The sequence below is a fragment of the Lepisosteus oculatus genome, chromosome 4 (genome assembly GCF_040954835.1).
Source record: "Lepisosteus oculatus isolate fLepOcu1 chromosome 4, fLepOcu1.hap2, whole genome shotgun sequence".
Classification (NCBI taxonomy): Eukaryota; Metazoa; Chordata; class Actinopteri; order Semionotiformes; family Lepisosteidae; genus Lepisosteus; species Lepisosteus oculatus.
The window spans coordinates 34,401,087-34,423,034 of record NC_090699.1 but is presented as its reverse complement, the minus strand read 5'-3'; the positions used below and the strand labels follow the sequence as shown (position 1 = coordinate 34,423,034).

Here is a 21,948-nt window from a genome sequence, read left to right as displayed (position 1 = left end):
GACAGAGAGAACTAAGATCTGTATGTTCCGTTGTTAACTCTAAAGTATATGATGTAATGCCAATTTAAATCATACCTATATAAATAAAAAATATAGAAAAATGTAAATATAAACTTTATATGTAGAAAAGATAACAAGTTCGTTTTTTTATGCAGATGTTTACAACTTTGTCCGTAAGTACTTTTTTCTATTTCGGCTGACAAAAATGATAAAAACGTTTTAAAAAATCTGTTTACATACAATGCAATTTGCAACAACGCAGAAACGAATAAATTAGTTTTCATTGTAACTTCAGTAATCATGTAGTTAAGCCTTTGGGGTCTGAAACAAATGTAATATGAACGGACAATTAAAAAAGAAAGAAAAACATTAATTGTACTGATCCAGTTTCAGTTCCTTATCTGAAGTTTTTTTGAATACCTGTACATTCGCATCAAGGGTCAGCGTCAGTGGAATATCCGTGAGCTATTTAGAGTGTATATGGAGTGTTGTAAAAATTCCTTTCTAAACCGCGCTACAACAGCACAAGGTTACTCCCCTAATTCCACGTCACGCCCGGATGAGTCAAGCAGTCAAGTCAATTCACTGGTTCAGCTAATAACTTCCAGGTTCCATACTGACTAGGGGCTTTTGGATAACACGGACTGCTTTAAGGAAGTGAAAGTACAACAAATACCGAAAGGTACGTGATTTAAAAACATAATTCACCTTAAAAAAACATGTATATCGCTGTTATAGATGGTCTTCTTTTGGCGTAAGACTGCAACTATCTTTAATGTAATGTTCTCTTTCCCGAAGCGGAACCAAGAGGCGTGTAAAAAAAGCCAAAAAATTACCGGAAGGTTTAGTTTCTGAAGGGAAGACTTTGGAAAGTAGGCCAAAAACATACGAAGTACGCAAGCAAGGGGAAAGTACATGTTCTTAGCTGTAATGCACACAACTACAGGTACCTTTCATTTTGAAACACTGCTTTAGTTTAGACTCTTAAACAGTCAACCTTGGCTTTACCACACCCTGTTCTATGTGGCCAATTGCAAATAAAAAAGTAGAATTAGTGCATAAGGACGTGCAATTTTTGGCAATATCGGGTTGAAAACAGGTTTACAGATTTGTCGTAGTTCTGCATTTTCTGCTTAATTTGTATTGTTTCGCAACCTAAAGACAAGCTGTTTTATTAGCGTCAGTACTTTCGTATTTCTTAAGGAAAGCCCACTGATTGAGGTTGTTTGGCTACTTTAGTGATTATTCCTTGCATTTTGTGTAGTGCTTTTCATCCTAAAGGAAATCAAAGCGTTTTACAAATTGAGGGAGTACTTAATCTACCACTGAAGCTCCGCACCAGCCTGGGCGAGGTTTGGCAGCCATTGTGTGCAAGTACTTTGTTGTGCTGTTTGGTAATTATGTTTCTAGGAGGAAGGGGCCCCTCCTACTCGAAGATACTAACTAACGAAGTTGGGAAGGTAGAAAGATTGTAGCTACAGCACTTAGTGTAATTTGACAATAGTTTTCCCGTGGATTCTTGTGGTGTTAACATACTGTGCATGGTGTGGTGTAGCAAGGCATAGTGAAAACATGGAAACTGTCAAATGACAGTAAAAGCATTGTAACTACAAAAATATTTGAATAGGGTTGCCAAGGTAGATTATAATAGCGGTATCGTGGACAGTTGAGCTTAGTATTAAACTACTGTACGTTTTTGAGCAGTGAGACTACAGCAAAGTGACCGATTAATTTTCTTCACGAAGCATAAACTTCTTAGTTTCCTTTACTGTCATTTTATTATTAGTGGCCTGCTCAGATTGTTTGCCATGACATAGTACATATGATATTAAAAAACAGAGAAATATTATTTTACTGTGTACTACTACTCGTTACATTCTTGATTATAAAACATCCTAGTAATGAGGCTTTCTCAACTTTATTTACTCTGATGCTCATAATACTTTGACAGAAGTCTTTTTACAGTTTTGAGATTTACAGAACACTTAGTTTGGCTACCAATGCACGCACAAAATCAACTGATTTTCATGATTGCTTTAAAACATGTCTGAACTCCCAGATACGTGTTTTAGCAAAATCTGTGAGACTGGGATTTTCTGTTTTGATTTGACATGTGTGACCCAGTTTAGCTAACATTAAAAGGATAATTATCTTTGAGCCTGGCTATGAATAAAAGAGAACAAGGTATGTAGTGTTTAGTAAAGGATAGCGGTACAGGTATCATGTTACAGTTCCACTGTTACGCTCATGTACCACCTGTTTGTGTCCATAAACTTGAAAACAGTTCTGCATTGGCTGTAGGCCCTATATAGTGGTCTGTCCTGTAGGCAATTATTTGTAATTATTGTTCCAAAACAGACAGGTTTTATGAATGGTCCTATAAAAAATACAAAATTCTATTCTCAGTGTAAAATGCTGCCACTGCATCATTTTCTAAAGCTTGAAGTATTTTTTTTTGTTTTGTACATGTTCTCTAAATGTTGAGAAAAATGCAATTTTACAATTCTACTGGTTTGTGTAGCTGTCGTAACACTAATGAGCTTTTTTTTTTCTTGCAGAATGTCATACCCAGGTTATCCACCCTCAGGATACCCTCCTTCCTACCCTGGATACCCTGTAGGTTACTCTTATGTCCTAAACAAGCAAGTATATCTTATGAGGTTGGCTGTTATTTTGTTTTCATTACAGACCCAGCTCTTATTAAGAATTAGCAGCTTTCTGATAATGAATTGATGGAGTTTTCCTTAGTGTTTTAAGAAACAAATATGGCTTAAACAAAAGCAAGCCATATACTGTATGCAAAAAGCCTACCATTTGATTTTTGCTTCACTGGCCAAGCAAAGTTGCCCAACCACTCTCTTACCTTTCAGTTCTCTTGTGTCTTGCTTATCATTCCAGAAATCTTGAGGCAACATGTACCGTTGCCTCAGCTGAATGTGACATACACCATTACTGTGACTGTGTACTGTATATCCTTATATGTTTTGCTGTTTCTATAGCCTCAGGGAGCTGGAGGTTCTGCCTATCCACCCCCAGGACAGTATCCAGGTGCCCCAGGAGCAGGTTACCCCCCGACAGCCCCAATGGGTGTTGGGGGTGCCTATCCTCAGGGGCAGCCAGGAGCTGGATATCCTGGGTACCCACAAGCTCCCGGCCCAGGAGGGTATCCAGCCCCCAGTGGATACCCCCAGCAACCTGCGGCTGGAGGATATCCCTCTTACCCCGGAGGTACAAGATTTGTGTTGAATTTTTGGAGAAACATGAATGCTCTGTCTGTACAGGTAGTGCCTTAATACCAAAACATGTATGTGCATTTTAAAGCCGAACGTAAATGGTCTTTTAAAATTGTTTCTTTTCCTCCTGAAGGCATAATATTGAGAACGATATAGATACATTGCTTAAATCTGCTTTAGTCACATTTTAGCAATTTTAGTCAGCTGGGAATCTGTTTACACTGTTCCATTATTTGTTTGGTTTCTGCTAAAGTGCTTCACCTATTGCTCCATCGCATCATTTGGACCCTGAACATTTTATTGGAATCGCCTAAGAATATGTGGGCCTCTTTTAAACATTATTCTGTGTATGCAGCTGTTTAGACACATTAAAGGTTGGTGTTTACACTTTCTTTGACAGTGCCGGGAGGCCCAGGGTATGGAGCCCCTCCAGGAGGCCCAGGGTATGGAGCCCCTCCAGGAGGCCCAGGGTATGGAGCCCCTCCAGGAGGCCCTGGGTATGGCGTTCCCCCTGGAGGCCCTGGGTTTGGCGCTCCCCCTGGAGGCCCTGGGTACGGTGGATACCCCCAGCCTCCAGGCCAGGCCTATGGTGGAGGAGGACCAGCCCCTCAGCCAGGTGTGTTCTGTCCACACATGCTGTTCATGTCATATTTTCTCGAAGTGTTTGCAGCTGAATGAGTAGTTCTCATTACAGTTAAAAAATAATATGAACACTATAAGCACTGTGAAATTAGATGTATTTTAATTTATTGTATTGTGAGTGAGATTTCATGGCTTTTACTCCATTCTTTTAGATTGTTCTTCTACTTTTTTAAACAATATTACTAACAGTGCTTGTGGTTTTCATTCATTTTTTATGATATCTTCCTGTTAATAAGATAAGATCACTTTATTAGCCATATACGATTTCTTGCATGAGACACACAGGCACACAGACAGGGATAGAGAAGCTTGGGGTCAGAGCGCAGGGTCAGCCATTTATACGGTGCCCCCAGAGGAGCTGGAGTAAAGGGCTCAATGGAGTAGGATCTCTCTTCCAGCCGTGGGATTTGAACTGGCAATCTTCCAGGCACAGGCGCAGATCCTTAGCCACAGAGCCACCACTCTGCCTCAATAATTTCTCATTTCTTATCATTGCTGTGAGAATGCTCTCTGTACTTGCAATTGAAATAGTAATTATTTGTGTGCGTGCTATTAATATAAATAATGTAGCACTAAGTGAAAGAAAAAAGGGGTTTGGACACGTTGTATACCACAGTCATGCTTGAAAGTTTGTGAACCCATTGCATAATTTGAGTTTTTTATTTTTAAAACCACAAAATGTATATTTAATCAGAATTTGTCAATTCCTAATTGAAATACAGTTTAATTATTCACCAATTTGAGTGTTTTGAAAGAAAATGTCCATGCAGCAAAATAAAACACACAGTATACAGAAATTGTGCAGGTGCACATATGACTTACATCTAGGTAAAGCAGGATCAGATGGGTCAATGACAAGGTGTTAATTAACTGAGATAACCAATGAAATTGAATATGTAAAATGATGTGTTAGAGAGGAGCAAACATAAAAAATTGCAAGAAACAGGTCAGTTACTCTTCCTATGAGTCTAGCATCATGCCTCGAACTAAGGAAACATCAGCAGAACTGAGGAAAAAAGTAGTGGATGCTCATCAATCTGGACAAGGTTATAAAACCATTTCAAAAAGATTTGGACTCCATAAATCCGCTGTTAGGCAAAGAGTATACAAGTGGAGGGCATTTAAAACAATGGCAACCCTGCCAAGAAGTGAACGTCCTCCTAATAATTTCACCTAGGGCCATAAGGAGAATAATAAAAGAAGTAAAAAGTAATCCTTTAATAACATCCAGAGATCTACAAGCCTCCCTTGCTGCCTGTGGAGTAGTGGTGCATAGATCAACAGTAAGAAGAACCCTGAACAGAAATGCCATCTATGGAAGGGTTGCCAGGAAGAAGCCTCTTCTGTCAAAAAAGAACAAAGCTGCCCGTCTGAAGTTTGCCAGAGACCACCTGGGAAAGCCTGAAGAGTTCTGGAAGTCTGTTCTCTGAACAGATGAGTCCAAAATTGAACTATTTGGGCACAAAAAGAGGGCACATGTTTTGCGAAGAACCGACACAGCCTACCACCACCAAAACCTTACCCCTAGTGTCAAGCATAGTGGTGGGAGTGTCCTTGTATGGGGCTGTTTTTCTTACTTTGGCCCTGGGCAACATGACATCATTGAGGGAGTCATGAATTCTAAGAAATATCAAGGAATACTTCAGAAGAATGTCACGCCATCAGTTCAAAAACTCAAGCTGAGCACAAAGTGGATTTTTCAACAAGACAACGATCCTAAACTTTCAAGTAAGTCCACTAAAGAATGGCTTAGGAAGAAGAGATTGTGAGATGTGCTGGAATGGCCAAGCCAAAGCCCTGACCTGAATTCTATTGAAATGCTGTGGCAGGACCTTATGAGGACTGTTCGTGCAAAACATTCTGCAAACCTCACAGAGCTGGCGGGGTTTTGTAAAGAGGAGTGGGGAAAAAATCCCTCAAGCAAGATGTCAGAGACTGATAATTGGTTATAGGAGGCGACTGTGTGAACTTATTGCTGCTAAAGGAGGTGCCACAAATTATTGACTGAAACTTTTACATTTACTTTTGCATCCAAGAATATCTGGTGATCAAATCCCTTTTTATGTGTTGGAAATATTTGGGATATTCATTCTATATATTCATTAAGAGTTCAGATTCATATAATATCTCTATAATATCTAAAATAATGATAACCTTGAAGTGTTCACAACATTTTTCAAGCATGTAGTTTAAGGTCAACAACTGCAAACCTTTTTTGTAGGTCACTCCCAAATGTTTGTTTGCAGTGCAAGCAGGACTCAGTCTTATGCTTAAATTCTTGGAATAATTTTCCCCGTTTTCCACTCAATGCATACCTTTTCCAAAAAAAGGCAAGCCATATATGCACTCCTTGGTTACTGTATGATCCTTGTGTTACTGTCAGTGACACAAGGAGAAATGTCTTATTTTGACATGTGATGAGCCATGAATGAGAATCCCTGTTCCACAGACGTGGCTTATAACTCTTTTGCTGACATGTCTTTATTGCAGGTGGATTTCCTGGTGGACCAATGCCAGGTCAGCAACCACAGGTAAGGGCAAAGTACCTCCAGCACTGTTAAAGAAACCCTTTTTCAGCACAGTTCCTAGGCTAATAATGTAGTCACATGAGGTCGATTGCAACAGACATGCCAATTTTCGTAAGGCATTAAATAATTAGTCTTATCTATAGCAAGGTTGGCACTAACTTATTCCCATACTTTAATATCCTCTAGAGGGCAGCAACTGTTACTTTAGGTTTGTTGCAATTGAGGATATTTTTAATCCAGAGCCAAGTACGTTGGAATTAATATTCACCTAGTATGGAGCTGCATACAACGGGATCATCCCCTGTTACTATACTGCTTTCATTAAGTGCAATAGACCCATAGTGTCTGAGCCTGAAAATCATTTTAATATTCACAGAGCAAAGAGAAAGTTAAACATAAGTTACAAGTAACATACATTTTCACTGCATCCAGTGAAAGTAATGCAGTTCCTATTAGTGAGATGAATTGTGAATACTGATAATTTTTATAACTGGCAATTTTTTAGAAAGTGGAATCATTTTTAGAAATTAATTCTGGAATTTGTCAATCTGATAAAGCCACCCATTAGATAGGTGTTTGTTAATATTTTTATTGTGTGAATTAGCATTTACTACATATACATTATGCTGTGTTTTGTTGTTTGTCTTGATCTTATAAGTTAGGATTTGAAGACACAGGCTTTATTAGTTGGGAGGAACCCCAATGGATTAATGATGAGGTGACTGCATGGCAGAGAATCATTTGTATTATAATGATTCATAATACATTTAATATGTTTATTAAAGTTTTTTTCATGTCTGCTTTATGATCTGTGGCACAGCATGTTATTATGTTAAAACCCTTACTGCATCCACACTGTTTGATGTGTATCCTGAAAACTGTACAAAACATTATTAAATAAATCAGTTATATATGGTAATCATTCTGCCATACAATTTTTAAATGTGAATAGTATCACATACAGAGTATTTTCTTAGAAGAAAGGGCAGATGTATGGAATGGAATGAAGCTTTGCTTGCTATTGAAACTGATCCAAATACTGGAGACTGTTGAGAGATAAAATCTTTATTATATTTACCTGGGTGACATTTGCTTTGTGCTACCAACACCTAATCGACATACCTCATGAAACATTGTAGCCTCTGACAAAAAAAAGTAATCTTCAATGAAATGAGTCAAACCCTTGGATAACATGGGCTTTAAAGGGTGTGGGAATCTATTTTAAGCCAGAAGAGAGAAGAAAAGCAGCAGGTCTCTTTCACTGCTTAGAAAGTTCTTAACTAACTTATATTGTACTTGAGCTTGTAACCTAGTAACATTTGTATGTTACAGATAGAAAAGTGTAGAAAATGTGAGGGGGAAAAAAAGGATTTTTTCCTTTATCCTGCTTCTGTTATCAGATTTTTTTTGTCTTAATGATTTTTCAGTCATTTTCAGAATATCAGATGGCCCACAACAGTTGATTAATATGTATAGTACAACACTGGAATAAACATGGCAAGATGTAGTTTTTATTTGAATTAAAATGAGCCAATGGTCACTGCTTTGAAGCTTTTTACAATTACAGTATTGTTTAAAGAATGGCCATCGGTCCTAACCATCCCAGACCTGTTCTGCTTTATTTTACTTTATCCTTTTTATTGCTTTGCTAATATGCATGTTACAGACATACTGCATATTGTACATTGCCTGCACTTGCAAGTCCTGTGAGATGTTGAGATGTTGAAACAGTTTTAAAAATACGCCATTTCATGGTTTTTATATAATAGACAATTTTTGCTAAATTCGTGATTCAACTTTCGGTTCTTTATCCTTGATAATCATGAAGTAAGTATTGGCAATGTACAAAATCCATGTGCCTCAGAGGAAAATGAAGTTAAAATGTAGTCAGATGTGGCCTATAATTTTGGAAAAGCATAGGATTTGGTGCTTCACTACTATTTATGTTTTTAATAAGAAAAAGTATTTGTCAACAGCATGTTTGAACCCTGCTTCCATTAAGGAAACACATTGTATGACTGGCACAAAACAGTGTTTCGTTTTCAACTCCTTTATATCCAATTAGATTTAAAAGTAATTCTTTGGTATTCATTTTAGCCACTGCCTGTGGTAGGAAAGCCAGTGTACCAGGGCACTATAAAGCCCACTCCTGGTTTTAATGCTGAGGCAGACGCAGCTATTCTTCGGAAGGCCATGAAGGGGTTTGGTAAGTTATTCTGTTAAATAACTTTGAAGTCTTGAAAAATAGTTTTAGATAATTAATATTAAAGCTATTACCTGATTATATTACACAAATGACAAGTATCTGCATACCTAAATACAGGATTTAAATTTGTCACTAGGAATAGTGACGGATTATCGGATTAGCAATTACCATATACATGCTTACTTAAACATTATGTAGTCAAGACTTAGTTATAATTGATGTCTATGAACTGCTCATAGCCTAACTATTGTGAATCTGGGATGAAATGAAAGCAATGACTCTGCTTTCCTTTGATTTGTTTCCTAGAATTGTAATTAATGAAGTTATATGACATCCACTGTCAGGAGCTGAGGCTGCTAAAAAGAAAGTTTGATTAAATCCTGTTCTCATTTTCATGACAAGATATTCATTTGTCTTGGAGAATTATTCATGCTAATTTTATTGTTGAGCCTTTACAGCAGTGTAAGTTTTCCTTTTGTCAAGGAACGGATGAGCAAGCCATTATTGATGTTGTATCTCGTCGTACAAATGAGGAACGACAGAAAATCAAGACAATGTTCAAGACCATGTATGGGAAAGTGAGTTGGATTGAGCACTGTTGGTGGTGTACAGATACATCTTGGAAATGCATTACTTATCCTATCTGTGCATTAAGAATGCTGTGAAGGAACCATTCTTGTTTAGAATGATTTTAGAAATATTCAGATCACTGATTGTAGGGTTTGCTGTTCATTTTTGATTCCTCTTATGAAAAAAGATTATTTCTACAAAATGTAATGTGTAATCTTGCAAATATGAATAACAGTATATAGTGTTCTCTAAGTTTTAAGGCAATACTTGAATTGCTAAAAATAAAGTTTTTTTTTTGGTAAGTAAAGAATAGCTGTTTTTATATGTTTTTTCCCCCCATAATCATACCCATCATATGCACAATCAGGAAGTCATTTGAAGTGGCTATGATGTATAATAAATATATATTTTGGTAAATACAAATGTTTCATGTCCTCCATCAGGAGGACAACTGATAATTCATAAATGTTATTAAGATACATGTTAATTTGCTTTAAAGGTGAATATGTTGACCATTTTGATGAATCTATACTTTTTTCATTTTTATGTGCTTAATTAAATATCTTTCTTTACTATATAATGTAAAACTAATGTTTACATTATGTAAAAAATATGTTAATTTAATATGTAAATGAATCGTACCTTGCACCTTGAGTAATATAGAACTATAGTGTCAGTTTAATAGCCTTTTTATGGAAAATACTTCTTATACAATTTTAGTTCACCTGTATTCTGGATGTTATGGATCTGTTTTTCACATTTTTAAATAGCACTGAAGCTTTGAAATTTATTTTTATATACTTTTTAGGCCACATCAATACATTCTATCGTGTTACATTTTACAGTTTTGTTATTAGCTGTGAGCTATAGTTCACATTCAGTCACAGCAAGAGTTATAGCCAATGTAAAATTCCTATTTGCAGAGGTTCATACGATCTTCTTAAGAAAAATTGGCCAAAAAAGTGAATGTTGTGAGTCTGGTACAAGCACAGCTTTAAATGCCTGAAAAAACTGAAAGAATAAAGGCTGACATTGTCCCCCTTTACAGGATGTCATTAAAGATTTGAAGTCAGAACTGAGTGGGAACATGGAAGAAGTCATCCTTGCACTGTTCATGCCAACTACATACTATGATGCTTGGAGTTTAAGACATGCAATGAAGGTATGAAATGCTCTTCAGATTTATGCACTGTATTTAAACTTTTAAGCTTTGCTTTGTTTTTTTGTAGTAATAATACTAAATTGTTAAATTGTTTATTTGTAGCAATAATAATATGGAGTTGCTCTAGATAACACTATGACCATATTGGTGGGAGTCACTCTTAGTCTATTGACTTGATAAAAACTTCAAGTATTATTTCTGTGGCTCTCACATTGTTAGGTTATGGTTTTCTAATTTAGTTTAGATGTTGCAAAAAGTATATGCATACTGTATCAATAATTTTACTGTTCTATTAAATGGTTATTAAGGAGAAAAAAAGTTAATATTCCAAATAAGTCTGTTTTTAAATTTCTTCCCTGGAGGTATACCCCTGTTGTTGCAAACCTGAACAAGAAGCATTCACTAGATTCTTTAAAAAGATACTTAACTGTTGTCTAAGAGCAGCTGTATGCATCAGTCCTAGGCTTCTGACTGAGACACACCCTCTTTGTGATATATTGGAAGCTTACCATGGAATTTATGAATCATAGTGATAGGGGAAAAAAGGAGGTGTGGAACATTGGAGCTTTTCAACACAATATACAAACAAAACTAAGCCACCTTTTGTTACATGAATAGACAGCAAAACTGGATTTTCATTTTTTTAATAGCTTTCAGATTGAAAAGGGCAGTTTTGTTTTTTGCGTTCTCTATCAAATCAACTATTTTAAATTTGAACGTTTTCATTATTTTATGCCTTTTCATCTTTCAGTAATATTAAATGTTGTCAGTTTGAATGTCGGAGGCTTGATGTTGACTGATATGGCATTCTGCCATTTGTGCGTGCCTGTCAGTATTGCACAGTTAATCGCAAATAAAGCTCTTAATTCTTATTGTTGCAATGACTTTTGTTGGGAAAGATTAAACAGATGGGTGTATTATTTAGGATCTCCAGTAATAAAACCACAGCATTAGGTTGTCATGATGTCTGTTTCTTGGAAAGATGTTTTCATGTTCAAAAAATAATTTACTGAAGGTTTCTCATGTACTGAAAAGGAATAATTTTCCAGATCTCCTGAAACAAACTGAAAAGCAAAGGTTGTTGAAAGATCACAGACATCATACAGTATGTCCATAGCTTTGTGCCCTAACACTTTGGGTGCATTTGTTTAAACTATAAGGAGGTATTAGAATGTCAGTTCTCCTAGCATTTTATTTTCAGGAGTAGGTCTTAAATACAATATTCCTTAACATGTAAAAAGGAAAATCAAAACTTTAAAATTGCAAGATGCTCTTGTAGCCAGCAAGTGGCAGTTGTTAAAAAAATGTTTTGTATACATTTAGATTCCAATGCAATGTGCATTTTTAATTTTGGAGACAGCTTAAATCTATTATGTACTTTTACTAATTGTACTAAACTAAATCTAGTTTTGCTTTTTGCTGATGAGCTGTAATGGATTGTTGGGGTAAAAAATTAAAGCACTTCTGTTCAATTGCTTTTTTGAATGCTGTTGATTTCCTTTTATTATTTTAAAAGAAAATGGCTGTATGAAACACTTGAGAAATGTGCACCTTGACCTAATGAGATAATTACGAGCATTTCTCTATCTGTAACATTATGTTGTGCAATCTGTCTGCTTTACCCACAAACCTGCTAAACAAGAAAAACAGCTCCAATTAACTTTCTAAAGTAGAAGCCTGAAATGTAATGCACTTAAAGTGAACATTTTGTTTTTTAATGTATTCATATAAAAGCCTTTGGAAGGTGGTTCTTGATTTTCTTATGAACTTTTGGTGGCTAAATTAATTTTATTGAATTCATTTCAGCATTTATGTAATAGTGGTGCCATGACAGAAACTGTATCGTTCAGGATTTAATAGTATAGAGTTTAAATAAGCAATGATAAAGAAAACTTTTTAACTACTTCCACTTTTTCCAGCTCAGCTTTTACTATGTGCAGGGCAATAGAGAAAATTTTGTAAACTTATAAATCCTTAACTATTGCAGCGGTTTTAAAAATAGTTATTTGTTTTATCTGTATTATTATTTAGTGTGTATTTTAGATAATATATAATGTTATGCAATATAAAATAATACAGTATGGAACTGTGGAAAATACCCAGTGTTTGGCCACAATTAGCAAACTTTGTGCAACCATTCTAGTCAAGTAGAAAGTAAAAGGTATAGGAACAAGTTTGTGATTTTAATGAGGTTTCAAAATACAACAAAGAGATTATCCAAACACAGCAGACTTCTTAATTATTAAGAAACAAAACAATTCTTAACCCTAAATGTAGGAATTATAAAGAGGGTTACTACCACCTCTAACCTACTGTAATACTTTCCCTCATGTGACACAGACACACCCTTTTAAGCACAATTTGCCTTGTGTAAATGCTACATTGCAAACAATTAAGAAAAGTTAAATCCCAAGTGAACAGGATATGATAATGGATAAACATAAAAATGTACATAATTTAGATGAAGAATACAAATTTAATTTTACTTAACCAGCACAAAAAGTGAGCAGACAAATGACAGACATTTGTCTCCTCAGAGATAGACTTTTTGCCCTTTCCTAGGCCATACAGATCTTGTATTTCTGGCTTCTACTTTATTGAGATTAGTGTATGCATGGGACATAACAAGCAGTTAAATTATTTTTAACAGAACTCCTTTAATGCAAACATACTAAGACACTTGCAGAACCCTCTTAACAATAGCTGTGGTATTTTCATTCTCTGGTTACCAATGATAATTATGATTATCGGTAACAATTCTAATTATGATTAATCAATAAACTGTTAATATTTTGCTACTCGGTTACTATCCTGTTTTGCTGTTGCCACAAGAACATGTCATAGATTGTTTTAGCTTGCTGACATTTTGACATTGGTTAAGTGTGAGATTCTTTAATGCTTGATTATAAATACGGAGTGCTTTAGACCTTAGTAGTCCCATTGTAAATTTCTGATAGGTTAACATCCAATATTTTTCCTTCAGGGAGCTGGGACCCAGGAGAGGGTCCTGATTGAGATTCTCTGCACCCGAGATAATCAAGAGATCAGGAATATTGTCAAGTGCTACAACTCTGAATTTGGTCGAGACCTAGAGAAGGATATCCGCAAGGACACCAGCGGGCACTTTGAGAGGCTGCTCATCTCCATGTGCCAGGTATTGATTAGTTTAGTAGGAGTCAAGGGAATCCCACTGCAAATAATGACTGAAATTAGGTGTCAGAGTCTGTGTTTTTTGGAAATCAAGTTTTTAAGTTGGAATGATAAGTAGTAATAAGTAGAACATTTTAATAATCCATTCATTTAATCACAGAGAAGATATTTTAATAATCATGATCAACTGCTGGTAAGCTCTTACTTGCCTCACTTCAGCATTCCAGTGTGCGTGAGTCAGTGACAGGATTAGTCAACACTAGACACAAGAAAAGAGTTGCCTGCATCACCCAGGTAGCGATAAACTGATACTTCAAACACTGACTTAAAGAAATTCTGGTATCAATACAGTAGGTAACAAACTAACAGAAAAACTAAAAGGATAGTGGGACATCTTTAATTTGTATTCTTCCCTCTGTTTTTAATTGCTTTTTTGCACATTTGGATTTTGCTTTGTCAGATACTAGCTTGTGTAACGTGAAAAGCTGAGAAGCTTTTCCAAGAAGACATACAGTATGGCTGTAATTTGTGCCAAATGTGCCTATATCAAACATTGTCTCAATGGGCGTGAATACCTATGCAATCAGGTATTTTCCGTTTTATATTTTGAATTAATTTAGGAGGACCTGTAGAATTTTTTCACTTTGACGTTAAAGAGTGTGTTCTGTCATCAAGACCAGAAGCTGCTGATGGAATGGAATCCAAAATAAGTCTAAGTGTGGAGCTGTGCCATCCTGGGGCTGTGTGAGTGAGTTCTGACTAATAGTATGCTGTTAATGCGTCTGCAGGGGAACAGGGATGAAAGTGATGCAGTCAACCTGCAGAAGGCTCAGGAGGACGCTCAGCGCCTGTTCCAAGCAGGGGAGGGCAAACTGGGGACAGACGAATCCTCCTTCAACATGATTCTGGCTACCCGCAGCTTTCCCCAGCTCAGGGCCACCGTGGAGGCCTATGGCAGGGTATGCATGTCCAGTGTTGCTCTCGTGGTTATAAGGCCTTCCTCATCAGTGAAAACATTTACAATATGTTTAGGAAGTTGTTTTGAAGGAACATGTTTCTTGATTGTATTGCCATATTGATCTTTATTTCAAACTCACTTCATTCTCCTCAGAGTGTGTTCGCCAATTTAAAGGTGTTTGGAACTTTTTGAAGGGTGAATGTCAATGACAGAAGTACTTGTAGTTAAAATGCTTGTCTTCTAAAATATGGAAAGGCAATAAATATTCTTATAAGAACGTTAGGTGACACCCTTCGTAATAAATTGTTACATTTTTCTGCTACATTTTGCAATGTAAAAGTCATTTGATGCAATATTATTATGAGAAAGGATATCCCATATGGCCTTATAACTCTCATGTGGAGATGACTCATTTTTCACGAGGGACTTTGTAAATTCTACTTGTTAAAGGGTGATTTTCTTTGCTGGGAAAAACAAACATTATTATTTCAGGATTACTTGTTGTTAGTATGTTGACTTTAAGAAGTTATTCATTCTGAATTGATAAGGTTATCAGTTACAAAACTTTGCTCTACATTTTTTTAAGCATTTAAATAAAAAATGTAAATTTAATATTTTATACTTTCAGTACAAACATAAGCCTATGTGAGCTAAATACTTTTCTCTTTCAAAACTTATGTCTGTCATGAATTCAGCACTGTATTTTATGACTACTAAATTAGCATTGGATACCTACTGTAATTGTTTGTCTTTTTCTGAACTTTACAGATTGGCAAACATGACTTAATAACTGCCATTAAAAAAGAATTCAGTGGCTATGTTGAATCTGGCTTGGTTGCAATAGGTAAGAACATTTTAAATAAGCTTTTTTATTAATGATTCATAAAGATAAGTGTTCTGCTGTGTTTCATTGAAAAGGAGGCTTTTGTAATTTTAGGCTTGATACCTTAATATATATATATTCCCTAAATATTAAACTGCTTTTGAATTAGCTTCTGGAAATAATTTTTAGGTTGTTTTTTGTCTTTTCTGCAGTTCAGTGTGCCCAGAATCGTCCAGCTTTCTTTGCTGAGAGACTATATAAGTCAATGAAGGGAGCAGGCACAGATGACTCCAGTCTTACCAGGATCGTTGTAACTCGCAGTGAGGTGAATGCCTACAACAATACTTCCTTAAAAGCATTACATGAAATTCATTTAGTCTGAAATCCATTTGCTATTTGATAACTGTGAAAAAGCATTTACACAGTTTAGTGATGATTGTCCTCGGCAGTGGTGATATTTTTAGCAGTATAAGAGTAGTGTCTTTTCACTAGCTACTGTAGCTATTTCTGTAGCTCAGCTCTGAAAGCACTGTAAAACGCAGGTAATCACTTCAGCACAGATCTGCTATAAAAACGGAAAATCCCGAAAGTTTTATTTTGAAGATCAGAACTTTCAAGTGTTGTTTAAAATGTTAAAATGTTTTATAACATGCTATATAACATTTTGATTTTTTTAAAAAACAATGATTTTCAAATTATAATTCATTTTGATGTGCTGTAATTCTGCAATTAGAAGGGGCACATAATTCCTCAAGAGTGGAAGGGAGTGTGTACATGCTGATTTAGGTTGCATTTTGAGTTTGCTTATTCACTTCACAGAGATAAACTATACAGTACATGGACTTTATTAAGAGCTCTGAAAGTGTTTACTCCTTATTCATCTGTTTAACTACTGCATTTTTATATTGAACATCTTCTTGTAAAATAAGAATTGGTAGGCATAAAATATTGAGTGATTTATTTTATACAGTAAGATGAAAGGGCTGACTTTACAGTTAGAGGTCAAAATGGGGAGTTGTATCATGTGAGCTACAAAGGAGCAAACAGATTCACCCCATACTGGAAAGTAAAAAGAAAAAAATACAGTACAACATTTTAGCTGTAGAGTGTTCTCAAGGTGCATAAAAGATGCTCCACAGCTGAGTTTTTTTTTTCACTTTTGAGTATGAATTAACCTCTGCTTTTAGCCCCAGAAAACTACTTTTTTTTTATAAATGATATTGCAGTCGACGCATGTTTCTCCTCATGCGACTGATAAATCCTGATTTTCCTTACAGATTGATCTGGTGCAGATTAAGGAAGCCTTCATGCAGATGTACCAAAAAACCCTATATACCATGGTGGAAGGAGATACAAGTGGAGACTACAAACGTCTTCTACTGGCAATTGTTGGTCAATGAGTAAAAGGCAGCAGAAAACTGTCTGTGTACACGTGTATCAATTTATATCAAATGTGTAGCAGACACAGTGAGTAGTAAAATCAGTTTTCAACAGAAAAGTCTTGAGACATTGCAAAAGTATCATTTACACTGACTGCCTCTTTCTATTTTTACATTTTATTAAATGAAAGTCAACTTAAAATATATGCATATTATGTATTTTAGAACCATTTTCAGCAATGCACTGACTTTATTATTAAGCCAACTTAAAAACCACAACAGAAACGGGTTGGTATTTGCATTTCACCAACACAAACATGTTTTTTGATAGTGTAAAGTGTCAGTCTGGAAAAAAGTGTCAACATAGATTATTATTATTATAAATGTAATTATCTATGCATTCTTCCTAGATGAGTTTGTTAACCTTAGAGTCTATGCATTTACATAAAACCTGCCTTAACATATCCAAGTCTATATGAACTTGATAAAAAAATGCTCACACCAAATACATTATACAGAATAGAGTTAGCAGAAAACCTTGTTAAAAAAATTGCATGTCTGATTATTAAACTGCTCGATATACTGTAGCATGGTTTTTGAGTTCTTGTTCAATTTCTTGTAACAGAAGAAATGAATGTAATAAAGTCTGACAATCTTAGTTTTGTGTCTCAAGGTCCTCAAAAGAGAATTGAATATCATTAAATTTAAATTGCAAAACTCTTCTTAATTTATCTTTTTCTTAACACATAAGGCTGAGTGTTTTAGCTTTCAGTTTCCTCTTTACTCCCTTTATACATTAATATAGAATTGCCAAATTCTCGATAGCGGAAAGCGATAACATAAAATCCTAGGAGTTTTGGCACATTTGGAAGTGCTTTACAGGACGGATTTCTTTGCTAAGATCTTGAAATACAACTATTACAATAAGTTTTAGGTTGTTCCTAAATGCAGCCAAAGGCTGGAATCACTGTAAAATTGAATATTCATTCAAGTTATTGAATTTAAATTTGACATATACTGAATCCTTTAACATCCCAAGAATTAAAAAAATGTAGTTTGTGCATTTCCAAAGATAAAATGCATAATGTACAGAAGCAGATTTCTTCTTGAAGAATAAATGTATTTGTGCGGTGTTTGTCACATTGAACTGAGTTCTGATTCTGTAACGACGACCACATGATTATAGAATAAATAGGTATATCATCAACCCCTGTTCTAAAAAAGCATTGGAAATTTTACAGGAGAAGCATGAACTCTGAAGTTATTAAATCCTTTTGAACTGTGTTGTATTTTGGTATGGAGAAACACACCAAGGTTGCTACGCCTACCTCCTTGACCAGAAAAGGCTTCTGAGTCAAGTTGGATAAGTAATTTACTGATTTGTAGGGGCTTTGTTGTTGAGCTTCCCTTCCCTGACTGCATTGGATCCATCCTGTCTTGATATAACTTGTAGTTTATGGACATTTGTACTGCTTACATGATGCTGGGAGGGGAGGTTGGGGGAGGCCAGGAGTGCTGCAGCTGAAGCACTCAAATCCTCACTGCCTGTACTGAAGCTGTCTCCTGCTGCTCAGAGACATCCAAAAGATGGAAACTTGGAGCACCACCAATGACGGGTGAGTAGGGGTGTGGGATGGTGTCATGTTGTGCTCTCTGGATTTTGAGAAATGCAAATTAATTAAAAAATGGTTAGCAAAAAACTAACCATTGAAGGTTATGTCTTTGAGCACAATTTTTACATTAACAGCTATCTGTTATTACATGTGTTATCTTTTAACAAATGTAAGAGTGTATGGCTCTTATTAAACATTAATCATGCTTAATCTTGTCAGTGTTATCAGCAATTATAGTTTATATTTATAGTTACTCAACAGCTTGACGTCTTGATAAAAATAGCCTTTGACGGGGCTGCTCTGATGCAAGTTTGAAATACGTCTGAAAAGGCAGGTATTTAGGTCTTTGCATTTGTATCTAGAAACAGTTGTGCTTTTACCACACCAAAGAGTTATGTAATTAATTGCCTTAAGAAAAACATGTAACTGCAAGTGGACAAGTGCCATATCATTAGGCAGAAGGATGGGTGGATTTAGTACCTTACTCTGTTGAACGCTGCTATAACTGGCATACACTCCTGGACGATGTGCAGCTAGGCTGGGGCACGCACTGACTTTTCATCTGAAAGCATAATGATTACTTATGACTGTGTGGTGTTTCTGTTGTGATGAAATTATGCAAATTATAAAAACAAATTAGCTCTAGAGATGAATGGGTCAGGGGTGTGTCATGTCTCTAAAAACAGGATTCACAAGGAGCTACAATATAAGTGTTCATTTAAAATGCTTGTTAGTCTCATTACCACCAGAATGCTTTCAGGTGGGGCTGCACATTGGTTGTGGTGGAGGGGGGTCCCCATTACCTGTAAAGCACTTTGAGTGGAGTGTCCAGAAAAGCAATTGTAAGCAAGTAGTAGTAGTAGTAGTACACCAGAGATAAGTGCGTTATGGTAATTTATGTTTTAAATCTGCCATCTAGTGGATTGTTCTTGAAATTACATTATTAATGCACATTTATAGGATCCCTTTTCAAAAGCATATTCTCAAAAAGATCTTTCAATTTAAACTTCAAACCAAAATGAATAGTGTAATTATTATGAAACGGGTTTGAAGTTAATTCTATATTTTCCATCTATAAACCCAAGGCTTCTGCAGGTAAAACCGCACATCTGAAGCTTGCCCAGTTCAGCATAGCAGCCTACATAAATATTATAAATAAAGCTGCTCGAAAGGATACAATATTAAAAACATAACTAGAGTAATCAGGTCTAGTTTAAGCACAGAGTAGATCCACTGTGAGAATGTTGATTTTTTCAGGACTGGATATAACTAAAACTTTTCCATTTGATTCTAGAGACCACTATGGAAAAAGCACCCTGGCTTAATGCATTAACTGAAAGAGGAGTCACAGGTGCAATTGGACATAGAACTGATCATATACGGTATATGACCAAAAGGAAATAACCAATAAGAAATTATCTATCACTGCCCTCTTACCTAAGGGCATAATAAGCCTTGCACATCTTCTCTGCCTATTTTTTGACAAGTCAAATTGTGCATTTCCAGATATTAAATTTTATTTTCCATGTAATTTGTTTTTTGTATTTCACAACATTTCATTGCTTACCTAAAAAAGTGTGTGGCTCTGGGAAATGTTGCACTAGGGTACTTTGAAGTTTTTTATGCCATTAGATCTGTCTTGAAGATCAGTGAATTCATTTTCTGTGTTATTGCTTCTGACACATAACATCTAGTTCTTTTTTGGCATTATTCAATCTTTCCAGTAGCTCTGGGTTGTTATTATCTTGAGTCCTCTTCAGTTACCTACCTACCTGTATATGAGACATTTGCTAGTCAGTGTATTACATAATCCCTGTATAATGGATTCCACAATTACTGTTATCTTTCTCAGAAAGTGTGCTCCTGGAAAAAAGGTTTCTGCTTGTTTTTCTATTAGTCTAAGTAGGACAGTTCTCTGTTCACATTCGGTGTTCTTGCTGGTTGATGCCTAATCTGAGCCCCTCACAGTAGCAGGAGCGGGTATTACTGACTGCACCTGAAATATGTTAATGTAAAACATATAATGATAAATAATAATTCCTTACACTTACATAGCAATTTTCTGGACAATCCACTCAGTGCACTTTACAGTAATGGGGACTCCCCTCCACTACCACCAATGTGTAGCATCCGCTTGGATGATACAATAGCAACCACAGGGCACACAGTACACTCACCACACACCAGCTATCAGTGGGGAGGAGAACAGAGTGATGAAGCCAATTCAAAGACAAGGATTACTAGAAGGCCATGATTGGTAAAGGCCAATGGGAAATTTGGCCAGGACACTGGGGTAACACCCCTACTCTTTTCGAGAAACACTTTTTTTAAAACCATAGAGAGTCAGTACCTTGGTTTTATGTCTCATCAGATGGACGATGCCTTTTTACACTATAGTGTCCCCTTCACTAGACTGGGGCATTAGGACCCACACAGACCACAGGACCTGTCTGCTGGACCCACTAAGACCTCTTTCAGCAGCAACCTTAGTTTTTCCCAGGAGGTACTGACCAGGCTCACACCTATTTACAGTAGCTTCAGTGGGTTATGGCAATATGAAACTGGTTGTTGTGAGTGCAGCTGCTGTTGGGGTCCTTAGGTAGAAACCTGGAGGGGAGTACCACAGATGGCTGGGGAGGGTGTAAATACAGTAAAATAATACTGTTGAAATTGTGTTTTTGAAAAAAGAAATAAATAGTGTGCACTGTGCAATCCAGTATTGCAGCTTTCAGCTCATCCACTTCTCTGGACTTGTTTATTTTAGAGCCATTCACATCTAATTGAATTCACCCTTGGATAGGTGCTGGATTCAATTGTACACTTCAGTTCTTCCAGTTATTTAAAATTATTCATGTTGCACAGGCCAGCAAAGTGTTTTGAAAGCAAAGTACTTTAATTTAAAAATGTTCAGCATAATTTACAACCACCCTTGCCCAGAAAAAGTAATAATTTCATAAACCCTGCTCTTCGACTGTCTCGTCTTCTGTATTACTTTTCTTCTTGTACTTGTCCTGCTTTGCAGGATTCAAGATAAATCAAGAATAAAAGAGAGTTGATCTGTCCTTGTTCTTCAGAAGAACACTGTTGAAAAGAGAATGGATCAAAGTAACCGATTCCTAGCAAAAGAAAGAATATTGTGTCAGAGAGTGTAGCGGATGGGAAAATTAATAAAATAATAGTTAAACGTTAGGAACAAGTAATAGGTTTATTCCATGCTGAAAAAAAGAAGAAAGAGAACACAACATTTCGGCCGTGGAGCCTTCTTCAGGTGTAAGGACTGACTTTAACTAGTCAGGACTGACTCCATCTTGAGTACATGTGAAATATAGATGTTAAGTAATAATTTACCCCTACTGACATCGAAAATTAAAAAAAGCTATTGACTAGCACAAAATACACAAAACAAAAATACATTTATTTGAAGTTTATTATAGAATAATACATCCATCCTATTCTAATCTCTTTATTTTGGGGAGCTCAATCCTATCCCAACAAGCAACAGGCACAAAGAAGGGGACACCTTGCAAAAGACACACACACTCATACCAGGGCTAAATTTTCCAGAAGACCATTAACCTACATGGATGTTTTGGGGACTGTTGGAAGAAACTAGAGCACCTGAAAGAAACCATAAAAACAGACAGGCTCCACACAGCTTGGAATTCTGGGTCAGGAATTGAACCA

The 21,948-nt window shown here is 36.1% G+C and overlaps 1 protein-coding gene across 3 annotated transcripts; it reads left to right on the top strand.

Moving 5' to 3' along the window:
- The first annotated feature begins 542 nt into the window (after positions 1 to 542).
- Positions 543 to 17,368, top strand: LOC102687078 (annexin A7). 3 transcript variants are annotated; one of them, XM_015347617.2, is made up of 14 exons: positions 543 to 682; positions 2,559 to 2,616; positions 3,000 to 3,228; positions 3,634 to 3,849; positions 6,366 to 6,406; positions 7,062 to 7,121; positions 8,501 to 8,609; positions 9,093 to 9,187; positions 10,228 to 10,341; positions 13,325 to 13,495; positions 14,280 to 14,450; positions 15,218 to 15,293; positions 15,485 to 15,597; positions 16,550 to 17,368. In XM_015347617.2, the coding sequence occupies exons 2-14, from the start codon at positions 2,560 to 2,562 to the stop codon at positions 16,670 to 16,672; spliced, it is 1,575 nt and encodes a 524-aa protein (XP_015203103.2). In that variant the 5' UTR covers positions 543 to 682; position 2,559; the 3' UTR covers positions 16,673 to 17,368. The 3 variants fall into 3 exon arrangements, with proteins under 3 accessions (XP_015203103.2, XP_015203105.2, XP_015203104.2); XM_015347618.2 differs by lacking the exon at positions 543 to 682 and adding an exon at positions 926 to 946; XM_015347619.2 differs by lacking the exon at positions 7,062 to 7,121 and having other exon boundaries at positions 545 to 682.
- The last annotated feature ends 4,580 nt before the right edge of the window (positions 17,369 to 21,948 follow it).

Bases quoted from the DNA above. Each gene is read 5' to 3' on its own strand.
- LOC102687078 (XM_015347617.2), top strand. From the start codon at position 2,560: ATGTCATACCCAGGTTATCCACCCTCAGGATACCCTCCTTCCTACCCT. The intron at 8,610-9,092 runs GTAAGTTATTCT...CCTTTTGTCAAG, and splicing joins GAAGGCCATGAAGGGGTTTG to GAACGGATGAGCAAGCCATT. The intron at 9,188-10,227 runs GTGAGTTGGATT...CCCCCTTTACAG, and splicing joins TCAAGACCATGTATGGGAAA to GATGTCATTAAAGATTTGAA.